At 36.1% G+C, this 18058-nt stretch overlaps 1 protein-coding gene across 4 annotated transcripts; it reads left to right on the top strand.

Moving 5' to 3' along the window:
* Nucleotides 1-3787: 3787 nt before the first annotated feature.
* LOC133880042 (probable feruloyl esterase A) lies at nt 3788-12696 on the top strand. Of its 4 annotated transcripts, none has more exons than XM_062318919.1 (12): nt 3788-3904; nt 3977-4092; nt 4288-4358; nt 4962-5044; nt 5663-5728; nt 5856-5903; nt 6022-6089; nt 10002-10074; nt 10157-10318; nt 11013-11207; nt 11301-11389; nt 11516-11942. In XM_062318919.1, the coding sequence occupies exons 3-12, from the start codon at nt 4292-4294 to the stop codon at nt 11733-11735; spliced, it is 1071 nt and encodes a 356-aa protein (XP_062174903.1). In that variant the 5' UTR covers nt 3788-3904; nt 3977-4092; nt 4288-4291; the 3' UTR covers nt 11736-11942. The 4 variants fall into 4 exon arrangements, with proteins under 4 accessions (XP_062174903.1, XP_062174912.1, XP_062174919.1 ...); XM_062318928.1 differs by lacking the exon at nt 3788-3904 and adding an exon at nt 12130-12696 and having other exon boundaries at nt 3912-4092; nt 11516-11765; XM_062318935.1 differs by lacking the exon at nt 3788-3904 and adding an exon at nt 11944-12082 and having other exon boundaries at nt 3912-4092; nt 11516-11765.
* The last annotated feature ends 5362 nt before the right edge of the window (nt 12697-18058 follow it).

The following is an 18058-nucleotide window of genomic DNA, read 5'->3' as shown; positions in this document are numbered from 1 at the left end:
GATGTATATCTTGAAGATGACGTTTACATATGCGAGAATGCTTAAAATGGAGAAGATATTGGTACAACGTTCGAGGCTTTGGCATGGTGGAAATACGATGCTTTGAAGTACTACATCTTGTCTAAGATATTGCATGATATTTTAACTGTTTCCATCACTACAGTTGCTTATGAATCTTCATTCAGTGCTGTGGTAAAGTTATTGATCTTATAGAGCATCATTAATCATTATCAATTGAAACTATAATACCATGATGTTTAAGCTGGTATAAGTGATAAAAGCTTAATCAATTTAAAAGTTTGATTATATTCATAAACTTTAGGGGTAATTACCTTTTCCCCCCATGAACTACCGGCCAATGTCATTTTGTCCCCACGAACTACCACTTCGACCAAAATAGAGCATCAAACTACCATTTTTACACACTTTACCCCCTTCTGTCAGTCTAATTAATGCAAAGACGTAAATGCCCTAACTCAATTTTAAAAATGACTGAAATACCCTCGTTAAAAAAAAAAAGAAAAAAAAAAGAAAGACTGAATGAAAGGGGTGGCTGCCGCCACCCCTGAGGTGGCCGGGTGGCCTGCGAGCCACCCCCAGAGGTGGCTCCGGCCACCTCTGGGGTGGCTTGCGGCCACCCTGGGAGCTGGGTGGCCGCGCGGCCACCCTAGAAATGACCTAGGGTGGCCGGAGCCACCTCTGGGGGTGGCTCGCAGGCCACCTGGCCACCTAAACACCACCCCTTTTCCTTCAGGTTTTTGGTTTTTGGTTTTTGGTTTTTTTTTTTTTTTTTTTTTTTAAATATATTAATTTTAATATTTTTAATTAATTACTGTAGAGGGTATTTTGGTCTTTAAGTCAAAATTAATGGTAAAAAATGGCATATTCCATCCAAAATTAACGGAATTCCTGACGGAAGGGGGCAACATGTATAAAAATGGTAGTTTGATGCTCTCTTTTGGTCGAAGTGGTAGTTCGTGGGGGCAAAATGACATTGACCGGTAGTTCATGGGGGAAAAGGTAATTACCCCTAAACTTTAAGAAAGATAAATTGTCAAAAAAAAATGCTAACTTTTTGCTATGTTCTGGACAATCTTTTCATTGCACACCTCTTTGACTCTAAGAAAAAAAAAAAAAAAAAGGCTGAGCAATTGATTTGAATTTTTGAACATCTTGAAGAAGAGAAAATTGATTGATCGTAGGAAATATTTTAAGAATAATGACAATTTGAAGTCAGCCTTGTTAAACGTAGCAATGGTTAATGATTATCAAAATTTTACTAACAAGAGAAAAAAACATTATATCTATGGCTTGAGAAAAATAAGATGAAGTTCCCACCTTGTAGGGGCTATTTCATGGGCTATCTGCAAGGTCTTGGTGTCAAATACCGTTGCTGCGTTGCACAATATTACTTAGAGATGACTAAATAGGATGTCATGCTTAAACGGAGTGTTTGGCAATTAGCAACCAGCACTCACACACACTTGACATTATTGAAACAGAACATTTTGTCCACATACTAAAGTTTTATGCACTGTTTTGAATCGTCTTCCTCACTCGTTAAGAATAAGATGTTACCCTAAAATTCTCTGAAACTTGAAAATCTAAAACAGTAAAAGCATGGAAGTCTAAATCCTAGTCCTTCTAGTCTTGAAAAAGCTTTCCTAGCTAGTGTAATTTCGATGCCCCTTATGATTGGTTGAGGGTGGGTAATTAGTGTATTCGGGAAAAAGTTTAATGGGGGTAAGGAAAAAAAATATTAAAATTAAAATGCCCCTTCTCGAACCCCCGGCTCCGCCCTTGGTTGTATGGACTATATATGTAATTTGAATGTGGTGATGTATTTTAAATTGATGCATCATATTCCTATGATCCTATCAAATTGTTGGGCTTTTTGTTGGACAATATATTCTTGCACTTGCTAGATGGGTATTTTTAAGTATTGCCTTAGCTAATAAATTCTCTATTAAAATTATGGGATAATGTTTCTGTTGCTACTACTACCATTGCTTGGTTTGTGAAACATATTCTGCCATTTTGAGATTCTATATTGTCTGTTTGTGGTTGACATTACTGTTCTGGTTGATAAACATTGTATTTTCTTTTAATTGGAGAAGTTTCATTTAATTATCTCTACTTTTGAACATACCTGTTGGGATAATGTTGATATTGCTACAATGCTACTGAAGTGTGGGATCTTGATCTTCCATTAGAACATCATTCATCTCTATATCAGTTGCTTGAGAGGTTTAATAATGTTTTGTCTTCTAAATATAATTAAGAGGTCTTCTCTATTAGCTCTTATGATTTTATTTTAAGACATTGTTATTCTCCTAGGCTTTTGATTTGGAGTGAAATAGCAAAGTTATACTTCAACTATTGCATATAGTTGGTCTGTCTCGTGTTTTGATCGATTACTCCCCTTTCCCTAGCTTTGCTTTTCGTCATGTTTTGTCTCAAAAGATCGTGACCAGCTTCTATGCACTTTGATAGTCATAGATTATGGTTATGCTCAATCTTATGAAAAATTTAATTAGTTTGAGACAAAGACCATCTATTACTAACATTTGTTGTTTCGAGCATGTAATCACTTGTTAATTTGATTTGGATAACATTTTGATTTGGCTCAAGCTTTATTCATTCTTCTGACATCTTCTTTATTTATTTTTAAACAATATGGTTTTAGAATAATTCCTAAAAGGAGCATGCTAATTTTTCAGTATGTCTTAACTTTTAAGCGATATGTCTATTTTGTATGCTAGATAAATGTTAAGCGATAAAACTCTCTTAACGTGTTTATAAAGATTAAAGAACTTTGAGTAAACAATATAAGAGAATAAAAATATTTAATAATAATTTTTTTTTTCTTTACGTGAATGCAAGTGGCAACCATTGAGATTACATTGTTTTATGAGAAATGATCCATACACTCATTTCTCACAACAGCCCCACAACAAGCTGACGTGGCTGGTAATATTTTATTACTTTTTTTGTTTTCTTTTTGTAAAAAAATAATAAAATACTACCAGCCACGTCAGCTTGTTGTGGGACTGTTTCTCTTGTTTTATATTGTAGTTTGTGTTGTATTTTAATCATGTGATTTTGATTCCTACACAATACCACCACAACAACTGCACAACACCCCCTCATATGGGAGTGGACCCTACACATTGGGCCCCACCCCATGTGAGGGGGTGTTGTGCAGTTGTTGTGGTGATGTTGTAAATCTATTATTTTCTTTTGAGAAATGATCCATACACTCATTTCTTACAACAGTCCCACAACAAGCTGACGTGGCTGGTAATATTTTATGAGAAATGATCTATACACTCATTTCTCACAACAGCCTCACAACAATCTGACGTGGCTGGTAATATTTTATTATTTTTTTACAAAAAGAAATGAAAATAAAACAAAAAAATAATAAAATATTACCAGCCACGTCAGCTTGTTGTGGGATTGATGTGAGAAATGAGTGTAGGAATCATTTCTCATATTTTATTATTTTTTTGTTTTCTTTTTGTAAAAAAATAATAAAATATTACCAACCACATCAGCTTGTTGTGAAGCTATTGTGAGAAATGAGTGTAGGGATAATTTTTCTTTTCTTTTAATCATATATGTCAAGCTTGTAGAGTACTTGGCTCTACTCAGCATTCAGCATTGTATTTTTAACCAAAAAAGAAAAAGAAAAAAAAATATCCGGCGAAAGAGGAGGAAAAAGTTCCAGAAAGGGAAAGGAACGCCGTGCACGGCAACCCAAATAATCCCAACAAATCCTATCGATCCCGAACAAAAAATACAGAAGAACACGTGGCAGCTCTCAAGTACCGGCACGCCACAAAGTAAAACAAGAACAAGGCTAAATAGACGAAGAATATTCGGGGCAATTTCGGTAACCAGCGTATGAAACCAGAACGACTCTCTCTCTCTCTCTCTTTACCTAATAAAATTTTCTTTCAACCTCTTCCATCAGGCAGGAGTACTCTTTGTACGCCGAATTGGACCGTTGGCTGCAATTTGACCATTTGTACGGACGCATCCCGATCGTCGCCGGAGCTCCGAATCAACCGTGCAAGCGGGTTATCTTAGGTCCGTTTTTCTCATCCGAGTTTCGTGCCATATTTACGGTCAATTCGAAATATAAAAACCTAAATTTGTTGCTAATTTTGTTGATTTTGGTGTCGTTTCATGCTTAGGACCAGATATTTCGTTAGCTTTTGCAGAGTAATTTCTTTTTTTTTTATTATTAATTGATTTATTACTTTTTCCTTTTGTTGTTGACAGAGTAATGGGAAAAAGGAGGTGGTTGCTATTGGCAATCTTTACATGTCTACTTGCGCTTTCTAGTGGGAGAGGTAACAGTGGAATCTGAAAATCAACGTTCTCTCAATTAATTTTGGTTTTCCAGTCCGTAATGATGTCTAGGTTTGGTGTTTTTTCAATTCGACAAGCTTCTTTAGTTCTGTGTCTCATTTGTACATGGTTTTGTGAGAAATTCAATGTACGTTTGGAGTTGCTAATATGTATTTTGAACAAGGTGGGGTTCTTGGGTTTATGGGCATTCCAAGTATGGTTGCTAATGCTGGGTGATGGGAGTAATTCATTTTTGTTGGGAATAGGAAACTTAAAAGTAACAATTACTGATTTTTTTTAATTAGAGAAAGGTCTAATGATCCGATGGCCTCCACTCAATGAGCCATGATATATCTCTAGTAGAGGTATATTGTCAGTATTTGAGATTAGGATAATCGGGATTGCCTTAAAGTTGTCTTCATCTAGCTTGATTAATTCTTTTTTAGAGGCTTGATTACACATTTTATCTTACACAAGTGTTTATTTTTGCACGTTGAGAGTCATACTACCTTAAAATGTATGTGCTGTGTTTTCTTAAGCAAGACTCATGTATATGGCTGTATTATATAACACATTCTAGTGGGGTTTTCCTGTCTTACTTGCAGAACTTGCGGTTAAGGACAAGGTGGATCATGGGTCTGTTTACAATCATACCCTGGCCACCATATTGGTGGAGTATGCTTCTGCTGTAAGTTCTAGGAACATATATTTAAATTCATTAGCAGGGAAATGGATTAAGAAATTCATGCACAAACAATTTTTAGTCCCACCATTTTACCATGTTAAACAGTACAATTTACTTCTTGTCACTTGTCGCTGGCATGCTGTAGCTTTAACATGTAGAAGAGGTCAGCATTTTAGGGAGTGTTTCAAGTCTGTCTAGTTGAACGTGATTTACAAAGAAATGGCATGTAAAGTTCCCGGAGGTCCCATAGAAGTTTTGAGCTCACTTTAAATAGCCAGTTTAGCCTAGTCTACCCTTTTCTTTCCTGGTACTAGAATAGAGAAGTCAATGCCGGCGATGTAGTGTTTCTGATCAAGCCGCAGATACCTAGTTGACGTTGGTCCAAATGGAGAGATCCAACCATTTAGTTAGGTTATTTGTGCTTAAAAAAATTTGTCTAGGTCATGGAACTCATTTTAACTTGAGTCAAAATGGTGTAAGTCAGGTTGCATCTGTTACTTAAATTAAGTCAATCTAATGTTGCTCCATATTGCAATCGTCGGGACTTTTAGTATCATATAACACTATCAAGAGATTCTCTAACATCAAATTGGTAACTCAAACAAGCTTTTGCTCTTGCAGGTGTACATATCAGATTTGACAGAGTTGTTTGCTTGGACGTGTCCAAGATGTGATGGTTTGACTAAGGTACTAAGTTTAATATTGTCAAAGTAATTGCAAGAGTAAGTTTTGAGTTTTCTACGTGCTATAAGACGGTATTTTGCCTCTTTTTCTACTAAAACAGTTGGGCTATTGCCCTTTTTAATGGAAACAGGGATTTGAAATTATAGAGTTGGTTGTTGACATCCAGCACTGCTTACAGGTGCATTCTCATGGCATGCTGGCATTTAAATCATAGCTCATCCTTCCTGGGCTTATAATGTTATTAATTTATTCAGAATTTTTCTTGCCTTTGACATTAGTATGACTATCTGCTGCAGGGCTTTGTTGGAGTGGCAAAAGATATTAATGCTATCGTGATTGCATTTAGAGGAACCCAGGAACACAGGTAGATATTCTGGTGGCTTTATCACTCATAATTTCTGGTCAATGAATCTTTTCAGACCCGACTGTTGAATGAAGAATAATCGGGGCTTGTCTACGAGTTCTGATGGATGGCTGGGCAGCCCTACTGCATGGTGTTTGACATGAGAAACTTAGGCCATGGGATTGATGAAAATAAGGCTCCAGTTGTTTTGATGTAAAATGTTTTCAATATTTTTCGGGTGTTGGGTAACGCTTGGAAAATTTGGTCTTGAAAAACTTTTTTGGTCAATTGTAAAACACGCCATTGTTTTCCATAAAACAGTTTACGTTTTTTTAAGAGAACATTTTTTGTCCACAAATCCTCCCTTCAAACCTCTCCTTCCGGCAAACTCCCACACTACGGTACATCTCAGACACCACACCCTCCCACCGATACCAACCCACACCAGAACCACCATACCAGAAATTTGAATGTTAATAATTTCACATTTTCTGTATAATCCAATAGGGAAAAATGCTTTTAGGACAACATTTCTCGGTGACAGTTAAACTTTGGAAATCAGTTATTTTTCTGAAAACTGTTTTCAAATGAGAACATTTTACATCAGAAAATGCTATATGCTGAAACAAATGGAGCCTAAAATAAAATTAAAAAAACAATATTTTTCCCTTTGATTAAATAAAGTATTCCTACATGTGAATCACACAGGCTTGAGATCACACAAGCTCAAGATTATGCTACTATTTTGCATGTATGTATGAAAATTCTCATATACACGTTAAGATATTTATGAGTATATGCATTGATTGGATTTGTGGAAAATCGATTGGTTTTTAGAAGAGTCAATATAAAGCTCATCTTGTGGCGTTATTCTCGAGAGAGGCTTTATGGAGGGTGGCTGTGGATTCTAAATACAGCAATGCTTGGGGTTGTGTTCTAATAAGGTTCATGGGCTGCATGTAGTGGGCCTTTGGAGAATATTAGGAAAGGCTGGGGGTAGCTGTCAAGCCACACTAGATTTGAGATGGGGGATGGATTCAATGTTAGTTTTTGACATGATGTTTGGGTGTGGGGCTCAAACTATCAAGACATCTTTTTTGGACTTATTAAGCATTACCCGTTTTAAGGACGTTGTTGTGGTGGACCATTTGGAGCTTTCTGGTGCCTTCCATCAATGGAATATTAACTTTCTTAGAGCGGCTCATGATTGGGAGATGGATCACTTGATCTCACTCTTCAATTTGTTGTATTCTGTTAGAGTGAGATGGGGAGGTGATGACAGACTTTGGTTGGATTCCTTCCAAGAGAGTGTTGTTTGATGTTAGGTCTTACTATAAGGTTCTTGTTCCTCACAATATCACTCATTTTTCCCTTGGAGGATTATTTGGCGTAATAAGGCTCATTTGAAAGTGGTTTTTTTTTGGTGATCGGCCGCCTTAGGAAAAATCCTCACTATAGATAACCTAAGGAAACGACATTATTGTGGTTGAATGTTGTATGTGTAAGAAAAATGGGGACTCAATAAGACTGCAAATGCTGTTTGGAATAATATCTTCAACAGTGTAGGGCTGGTTTGGGTTATGCCTAGAATGGTGGTAGATCTCTTTGCCTGTTGGAGAGTGCCAGGGGGTAGGTTTCAGCTTGATGCAATTTGGAAGATGATTTTGCCTTGCCTAATATGTCTATGGAGGGAAGGAAACGGTCCTAGCTTTGAGAACCTTAGTGGAATTAAATGATTCTTTTCTTTCCAAGGGTGGTAGGGTTACCCTTATAAAGAGCACTCTTTCCAATACTCCTACGTATTTCTTATATATTTTCTCCATTCTTGTAGTGTGGCTAATCGTAGAGAGAAGCTCCATCGAGATTTCTTATGGGAAGGATTAGGGGAAGAGTTCAAATATCATCTGGTTAGTTGGTCCAATGTTTGCTTTCCTGTTTCTGAAGATGGTTTGAGCATTCGGAATTTGAGGATCTTCAACAGGGCTCTATTAGGGAAGTGGTTGTGGTGTTATGTGCATGAGAGAGGGGCTTGGTGGAAGTCTATTGTTCGATGCAAAGTATGGTACTGCATGGGCCGGGTGGTACTCCTTAGATCCCCTTTGGTCTCACGGAGTGGGGCTTTGGAAGAACATAAGGAAAGGGTGGAGTTTGTTTTGTAGTCATACAAGATTTATTTTGGGAAATGGGTCCAGATCAGATTTTGGGATGATGTGTGGTGTGGAGAGCTGTCCCTCAATGAAGCTTTCTCGGTTTTGTAAGGCATAGCTCGTGATAAGGATGCGCTTGTTGCAGCTCACTTAGTTTCAGAGAGTGGTTCCTTTCAGTTGGATGTTAGCTTTATTCGAGTGGCCTACGACAGTGAGGTGGACGTCTTGGCTTCCTTCTTCACCTTGTTGTATTCTATTAGAGTTGGAAGTGAAGGGGAAGACCAGCTTTGGTGGTCTCCTTCTCACAAAAGGAACTTTGACGTTAGATCTTTCTATAAGGTCCTTGGTTGCAAAGGGGTAGTTCATTTCCCCTAGAAAAGTATTTGGCGGACCAAGATTCCTTTGAAAGTGGTTTTTTTTGCTTGGTCGACGGCGCTAGGGAAGATCCTTACCTTGAATAATTTTAGAAAGATGCATGTCATTGTGATTGATAAGTGTTGTATGTGTGAAATGAATGAGGAGTTTGCAGATCACATTCTTCTCCGTTGTGAGGTCGCACACGCTTTATGGAATGCTATCTTTAGCCGCTTCAATTTGTCTTGGGTTATGCCTCTTCAGGTGGTAGATTTATTCGCTTGCTGGTGGACGGGTGGTCGCTCTTGGAGTGCTGTTGTGTGAAAGATGGTTCCTTTTTGTCTTTTGTGGTGCTTGTGGAGGGAACGAAATGATAGAAATTTCGAGGACAAAGAAATGACGATTGAGGAGCTCATTACTTTCTTCTTTTTTTCTTTATTTTCTTGGACTGCTGCGTTCCTACCTCTATTAGTGATTAGCTTTAATGATTTTATAGTTTTTTTTTCTTCTCCTTAGACGCTTCTCTTGTATACTCCCTGTGTACTTAATGGCGCTGTGCATTTTTCTAATGATATTACTCTTACTTATAAAATTTTTTTTTTGATAAGTAAGAGAATTTTATTAGAAAAACGCAAAGCGCATCAAGTATACAGGGGTATACAAGAGAGACAATTAAGAAGAAGAAGGAAAATTACTCTTACTTATAAAAATAAAAAATGATTTTTTTCTTTAGGATACTTTTTTTGTGTTGCTACCTCAGATTGTAGTTTTTCGAATTTTCATGCTTTTTTAGACAAAAAGGCCCATAGGCTGCTATACTTACCTTCAAAAGCACATGATTATTCCAGATAATGTGAAGGTAATAACCAATGCAAACACTGGTATTCTAGTGAAGGGAAAATAACACTGAAGGATAAGGACTACAATCAGAACAAATTATATTGTGACCTCGTTGAAGTCAAAGATAATATTTACATAATTCTTTTTCATCTTTTCTACTACAGTGCCACTTTATTCCTTGAAAATTGCTCTATTCCATTTACTCCCCAGACAAGCATATGCTTGTCAAAACCTCAGGCTATGACCTGCTTGAAAGAGTGTCCCTTTCTTAACTTTCAAACTATCTGTTGATTGAGCCCCCTGGATGATCCTCAAGGCTATATCCATTCTAAACCATTGGTAAATGTCCAAAAATTTAATTAGTCTTGTTGATAGTTGTTTTATTTTCCATCCTAAATTACTTTGTTAAGAGTTTTTGTATGCTTTTAGTTGATGTCCTCTGGTTCACAGAATTTACTGGCAAGTTGATTGATACATGACAATAGAAGTAAAAAATTATTAGATCAAAATCAATTCAGCTTTCACTATGAAACATGGTTGCCCAAAGGCCACTGTAATTGACTGCTGATTAACAGTTGAGCTTCTTGTGTAGCATAATGAATTGGATTGAAGACTTGTACTGGAAACAGCTCGACTTAAATTACCCTGGCATGGATGATGCAATGGTATGTATTGCAGAAGCCTGCTACAAATTTCTTAGGGGAGTTAAAAAGTACTAATTCTCTCTAACTTTTTCATTCTTTCTAGGTGCACCATGGATTTTATTATGCTTACCACAACACAACTATACGCCCTGCAGTTTTAAATGCTGTTAGAAGGGCAAAGAAGTTCTATGGGGACATTCCCATAATGGTAACAGGGCATTCAATGGGAGGGGCGATGGCCTCCTTTTGTGGACTTGATCTAAAGGTAAATTCTAAATAAGACATGTTTTTTACGCAACTGGGATTTTTTTAATCTGATTTATGGTTTTCAAGTTTTTATTTTTTATTTATATATTTCTCTTTTCTTTTATTTTTCTTTTTAAAATACAGTCCATGTCTGTTGTTTTTTCTGTTGACTTGTCTCCATTGCTGTGAGGTTCTTTAAAAATGCTGAATGAGTTTGAACTATGTGCTGTTCTTTATTATCACTTTTATGGGTTGGGTCATACGTTCTGGTTGTCATATGTTCCTCGACAGTAGCATGGACATGGAAACTCTGACACACACTTCGACATATGCGTGTTTTTCCACGTATTTACACATGTTATGTCATCTGGTCCAAATTAGCTATAAGTTTTCTATGCTTTTACTTTTACTACCGAGTTCTGGCAGTTATAATGAAGTTCTCTTGGGATGGTTATTTTATTCTGTATGTGGAACTTTTGGTACTCACATTTTCTCGTTCAGTAACAGTTCGACTTATATGTCAAGTCTATTAGAAGTGGACTACAAATGAAAATACTTTTATTTATTAATCATTCTCACTGATTTAAAATATATGCGTCCAGTAACTTTTCTCTACTGGTTTATTAGATGTTGGTCTTATGGACATTTTCTTCTGGAAGCACATTCTTTGAAATTTTTGGTGTTTTGATGAAGGAATATCTGTTCATTTCCAGGTTAATCATGAAGCCCGGGATGTTCAGGTTATGACATTTGGACAACCTCGTATTGGCAATGCAGCTTTTGCAACTTACTATAGAAAACTTGTGCCACATACAGTTCGAGTCACAAATGAGCATGATATTGTGCCTCATTTGCCTCCATATTATTCTCATTTCCCTCAAAAGACGTACCACCACTTCCCAAGAGAGGTATGCTTTTGCTAATTGAAGTGATGATTACATGTTGCCTTACTATCTCTTTATTGTACGTCATTTGCTTCCAAACCTATTTCTTCATTCTAGGTGTGGCTTTACAACGTTGGATTGGGAAGTCTTGTTTATAACATTGAGAAGGTCTGTGATAGTACCGGGGAAGACCCAACCTGTAGCAGGTAAGCATCTCTTATGGTGTTAATTATTTTGTTTGACAGTCTACCCGTTGTATTTTGGAATTCGGGAACATCAAAATAGCGGTCCTGTGGGAAAGCTGCTACAAATTCTTTGGCTATTTTGTGCAGGTCAGTGACCGGGAACAGCATTTCAGACCATTTAGTGTATTATGGTGTTGAATTAATGTGTAAAGCACCAGGAACGTGCAGAATTGTGATGAATTCCCTAGTGACAGAGTATGGCACAGTCGATCTCGAAGGAAACTTTATCTTATCCAGGGATCCTGCAACTCCAGTTATCAAATTGAATACAGAGTCAGATATTGGGGAGAGACCAGTTCACAATTGATTTGGTCATCCTGCACTATACTTGGGAGAGGTCAGTTGTGGATTAACACACCTTATAGAATGTGTCTTCACTTGTTTGTTTAAAACTATTCTCGAAATGTACTGCAGTCGAATATTGTTGAAAAATGCTGGGGTTGGAAAGGAAATTGTGTATATACGAATTGTGTACATCTTCCCTATTAATATGATCACTATTGTTTTCATTATAGATGCAATTGTAACTTCTCAATTTCATGATTTTTGACGGACATGCTGCAAAATGGAGGGGGGATCATAAGAATGAGCTAGGGACAACTGTTGGGTCGCAGCAATTTTTTTTTTTTTTTGGGGATATTCAACAGCATCAAGTAGAAAGTATAGTGTGAACCTCTTCTAACTGCCTTCTTGGAATTCAGGGTCAGAATGCTGGGGTAGCTTGATTGAATCGAAACTTAAATATTAAGCCCATTTGAAGGTGGTTCTGTACTGGACTGGATGCAATTAAAGCACCGATGCCTGAAGTTTGTTTCTTTACAGACCGAGAAATTGGAAGATGAAGAAATTTCTTGATGGGGGTGGTCTAACTTTCTTATCCCAAAAATTGCAATTATTGAAGGTGAGAAATTTTGTGGTGCAATAAAGGCTGAAGAGTTTGGGTACATTATCGGGTTGGATTTCTTTGGCTACAGCCTGTGACAAAGGAGATCGAGAGGCAGGGGAAGAGATAAGGGGAGAAAGAAACCTGAGAGTACCTATGCTTTTGGGGTGTTGTTATCTAACTTATCTCCTAGATGTGGTATCTTTTTTTTTAGGCATTACTCAAATGCTGAAATATGCATTCGGAGTTGGTTGTTAAATATTGTCAAAAGAAAGTAGGCAAGCCACTCTGTTGTCTCACATTTCTGCACTTTGTGATTTGTGAATATACGGTTTGATCTCTACCACCATCTACTCATATAAACAAAATTTGCATTTCATTTTCAGCACAGCTGCAGCCTCACCTTTCTGCGCACCACTGCCTTTTCCTTTGTGCCTTTGCCACCTCTTCACTACCGTCGAGCTCTTATCATGTCACCTCCATCATCGTTGTCCCCTTGCGTAGGGTGGTTCAATTGCCCTCAAATAACTTATAAGGTTGGCCAGTCACTTTAGAACAGTTGTTTGTGGTGGTCTACTACTCTCAAAGTAGCTAATGAGGACAGCTAACCACCCCAAAATAATAGGGGCGACTTAAGACCCCTAGATGGGCTTGGGAGATGCTACCACATTTAGAAATTGTTTTGGGGTGGGTTGGACCACTCCAAGCCTATTTTGGGGGTGACCGATCATCCCCAATATGATTGATGGGTTGGCCGAACCATCTCCAAGAGACTTGGGCAATGACCATGGTTTGCGAGTGATATAACTTCCTTAATTGCGTATTATGAGATGGTCTTGCCACTCTATTAATTGTTTTGGGGGTGATTCACCTTAAAGAAACTTTTGGAGGTTGCTAGGTGTGAGGAGACGACGAGTGTAGAGATAATATAGGGGGAGGCAACAGGAGAGAAGGTTGACGATGGTGAGGAGGTCGCAAAGGAGCATAAGGTTGAGTTTGTGGGCGAAGAGGTGAGGCAACTGTATTGAAAATGGGATGATGATTATTTTTTTTATTTTTTTTTTCTTCTTCACATAGATAGGTAGCGTGACAAAGATTGGACCATTCATTCTAAAATAACGTTCAAATTAAGTGAATTGCAAGGATCCGCATTCCGTCCCATTAAGTATCAAATTTTTACTTCAAGGGTTGATTTGGAAATTGAAGATGAATATAGTTCAATGTTGAGGAAGTCAATATACATGGTTGACTTTTACACCAGTGACTTCCCAATAATAATATTGACGTTGTATATATATATATATAAAATAAAATAATACAGTTGTGTTAAAAAAAAAAAAAAAGGTTGCATTAACTCTCCTTTGAAAGACTCTAAATCTCATGGAAAACTCAACCGTAAGGTCCAAAAACACATTTTGCCAATAAAAAAGAAATACAGTGATTTATCTTTTCTTTTAGTAGACTTTCGAATTCTTATGTAAAATAATAATAATAAACAACCATTAATACCTAGGTACACAACAATTTTGTTAAAAAAATTCAAAAAAAAAAAACATTGCATTATCTCTTCTTTTGGAGACTCTACAACTCTCTAATAGAAAAATTAATAGTCGAAGCAGAGAATACTTTTTATTTTATTTTATTTTATTTTTTAAAAAAATCTATTTCCAGCAAATTACCAAAATTACTCCCTAAAATGTTTTGCAATTTCCTTAGGTAGCCCGAAAGTAGGAGGCATAGGACCACCACTACAAGCTCGCTCGCTTGACCACCAGGCACCAACCAACTCTAACCTCCGGCCTCCCTCCTCCTCTTCCTTTGGCATCTCTCGCACCCAATTAAAGACATAGTGACCCACAACACCAGTAAGTTATTGAATACCGTAATGAACTGAGATAAACTCTACTATTTTTTTTCAAAAATCTCTGGCTCTAAAGAGTAAAGACCCTTCACTTTGGTTTCCCTTGCTCTAAGAGATATTCTTTTTTGATAGGTCATTTGAGCATCTCAGGTAGGAGTAGCCAAAATAATTACTGAAAAAATACAAATTTTTATTCTAACTGCTCATTTTTTTTATATACACTTCAACATATTCTCCATTCTAATATTTATTTATTTTCTTTTAAATAGTATTTTGTGTGGGAGAAAGCGTGGAAGAAAGAGAGAGAGAGAGATTGAAAGTTCTGCAGAAGATGCTATTATCAATCATCAAATTTGGCTATAATGGCTGTAGTCGTTTCAAACAACACATTGTGTTGTCACAGATGAAGATGAAAAGGTGTGGCTAAACTAATATTAGGCATAGGTCCAGTTTATTATTTTGTTTGTATAATTAGTTACTAATTATTAAGAAAAATTGTCTTATGCAAGTTAAAAGTGTTACGTGATCTTATTATAAAGTGAAGCGCCTTTGATAAATCAGGTTTAATTATTCTTTTACGTAACTTTTTTTTTAACAATATTTTTAATTATAAATGTATGCTAAAAATATGCATTGGTTATGAAAAACATTTAAAATAGAAGAATAGAAAATATTATTTGAATCTAAAAAAATCTGCAGACAAATTTATTACTAGTAATAAAATGTTAAATATTAAAACGAAAAAAATTAATTATTAAATAAAAATATAATATATAAATTAAATAAAAAATAAAAAAAATGACATTATCTAAAATTGTCGCCTTAGGCCTCACAATATATCGAGTGGGCATTGGTCATATATTTGTTTTAATTTTTCTTCTATGTCTTCTCAAAGCTGGCTCGAATGGGATCAGGAACATTTAGGAAGGCAATGTAAGATTAGAGATATAATCCTAATTAAGTGCTCTTTATGTTGAACTATAGGAGACGATACCCTCTTTTATGAACCTCGATCATGTGATTTAAATACAACTTTTTATAAGGGGATGAAGTATATTTTTCCTTTTTTAATTTCATTTATAATTGTTTGTGTTAAACCTATTTAAGTGATTATTTAACATGGTTTTGGACTTTTGAGTTCGAACATTGTCTCTCCGTAATTCATTTCTCATTTCATAGAGCTCGTTTAGCAACACTTTTTAGGACAACTTTTTTTTGTTTTTTTAGCAAAAAACCAAAAGTATTAACAAACAATTCAACACTCAAAACTACTTTCATCTTTACGTCGCATCACAACCAAAAAGCAAAATACACAATCTAAAATGTTTTACGAATCGAACCCATGTCGAGATTGGTCGGAGATATCCGCAAATGCAATGTCGGCATTTGTGAGAGTCGTAGCGAAGAACACATGGGGCGACAAAAGAACAAATTGACCATTAAGCACAAACATACATATCATGAATTAGTCTTCCATAACAATTGCATTTTCAGCAGCAACAAAAGTACATAAACCTCTGAAACTATTAAAACTTGATAAACAAAGCTTCATTCATGTACTCCTCTTCTTCCTTCACTCTGTGCTTTTGTTCTCATCCTTGGTAGGTGTATCATCCTTCTTTTCCTGCATATATAAACATTAACGCCTTTTTAAGTCCTCCTTAATTTCAATATTTTTGCCAACAAAAATCAACTACAACAACAACAAATTAAGGGCATGTTTGGAATTGCGTTAATGAACTTAAAAAGTACTTTTAATACATAAAAAGTTGTGCAAAGTAAAAATAAATATGAATATAAAACTCTACTTCCCAACATAATCACAAAAAGGCTCTGTGGCTTGTCATACCTCCTCAGCATTTTGATTCTTCTCTTCTGAAGTAGGGCTCGAAACTTTTGCATCAATGGCTGTCTTCAATTCTGCCTCCTTAACCACATTCTCTTTCTCCTCATTTACGGCCTCTCCTATATATATATATGTACAACGAAATCAATTCAATGAAATTAAAAATAAAAAATAAAAAAAATTGTCAACCCCATTAATTAAAAATTAAGTGCTTTTGAAAGTGAAGTTGTAGTTAAAAATTACAAACCATTTTCCTTGGCTGCTTTTGTTTCTTCAACCAATTCTTTCTCCTCCATAGCATTATCAGCATTCACGTTTTCATTCAACACATGTTCCTTCCCTGCTGTATGGTTGGGAGATGAGTAATAGACAGACTCTCCAGACTTTCCCTCAGATGCAATCCCATCAATTCCTTCCTCATTTTTCCTTGTAGTCAAGTAATCGCTTGGGGACTCATGGGATATCAACCTGTCTGTTGCTACCTCCTCTTGCTTTTTAACATCACCACCTTCTTTCCCTTTATCTATTTGTTTGTCACCGTCTCCTTCCTTCGCCGCCGCATTTTCATCTCTGTCCTGTCTGTCATCATGAGCCGCCGCCGTAACTGCACCGCCAAGGTCCTTCTTGTTGTCTTCATGATTCTCGGCCACCGGTTGCTGCGGCACCGACGAGTTTTCGGTGTTATCTTTGGTGTTTGTTTCGCGGACGGTTTCTATGTCTTTGCTGTTCTTGGTGTTGGTGTCGGATTTCTTCTGGCTGGGGATGGTGTTTCCGGTGACAACCTCGTGTTTTGATTCCCCACAACCCATCTTTTATTTTTGTGTATGAACTATGAAAGAGGTTGTGAGGGGGATCGGGTGACAACAAAGGTATATGTATGTTATGATCTCCCTTTGTTGTTGAAATAGGTTGTGTTTGTAGTATTTTGGTTTGCATGGGTGTAATTTGGTGTCAATGCTTTGGGAAGGAGCCGATATTTCCGTCGAGTTTTGAGGGGGAAGATGGGTCTGTTGGCAGCTCAATATCGATAAGGCCAGGGGAGGTGCATTTTTAGGCAAAGTTAGGAAGGATTTGTGCTGGCGATGGGAATTCATTGATGAATATTGAAGCTAGCTTTTGGTTCAACTGTTTTTCTTGTTTTGTCTAAAAATGTAAATGAACAGAATGGTTACACATTGCTGAATGGGATAGGCCTGAAATATGGAGAGATTCATTAATTTTATCACGGGAATTTTGTTTTGTTGTATCTAAAAATGTATTATTTGGCGTTACGGCATTTAAAAACTTTAAATGACGTAAGAATATGTTTACCATGTAACGACATGCATGTAACTATTAGATTACTGAAGTCTAATTTAGACCATGAGTTTTTCGTTTTACTTAAAATAGAGAGAATTTTGATTCTAAATTGAGGCACATGCAACTCGTGCGTATTAGTCATAAGATTTCAATTAAATTTAGATTCAATCATATTATATTAATTATTTGTCTACTATATATAAGGTTTTTCATGACACTTTAAAATATTATTAGGTATAGCTAATAATTTTATGCATATATATATATATATATATATATATATATATATATATATATATATATATATATAATTTTATTTTATTTTAAAAAAAAAAACTATTTGTATAAGTGACATTGGCTACGTTTGTTAAAAAATGTTTTGGTATGATATAAAGGTGGAAATTATTTTTTTTTTTAAAAAAATATTTAGATTATTTATTAATATTTTTTGTTTTGAGCACTCTCATGATCACTTCTCTTAGATTTTCTTTAAATTTAGAGAACTAAGCTATTTTTTGCTTCCATATTATTCGAGTAATGCTATATACACTCCTACTTCCTCACACTCATTTTCACACTCCTTTAAATGATTTTTAAAACCACCATTAAATTTGAGATGAATCATTATAGACCAAATCTAATAGTGATTTTAAAAGCCATCTAAGGGAGTGTGAAAATGGTTGTGGAGGAGTGAGATTATGTATAGCATTACTCTATTCAAATACACTCCACAATTGTTTC

The sequence above is a fragment of the Alnus glutinosa genome, chromosome 1, assembly GCF_958979055.1.
Source record: "Alnus glutinosa chromosome 1, dhAlnGlut1.1, whole genome shotgun sequence".
Taxonomy (NCBI): Eukaryota; Viridiplantae; Streptophyta; class Magnoliopsida; order Fagales; family Betulaceae; genus Alnus; species Alnus glutinosa.
This window is presented reverse-complemented; position numbering and strand designations above follow the sequence as displayed.

Coding starts and splice junctions, on each gene's coding strand:
- LOC133880042 (XM_062318928.1), top strand. CDS start 4,292: ATGGGAAAAAGGAGGTGGTTGCTATTGGCAATCTTTACATGTCTACTT. Junction 6,090..10,001: donor AGAGGAACCCAGGAACACAG/GTAGATATTCTG, acceptor CTTCTTGTGTAG/CATAATGAATTGGATTGAAG. Junction 11,390..11,515: donor GAAGACCCAACCTGTAGCAG/GTAAGCATCTCT, acceptor TATTTTGTGCAG/GTCAGTGACCGGGAACAGCA.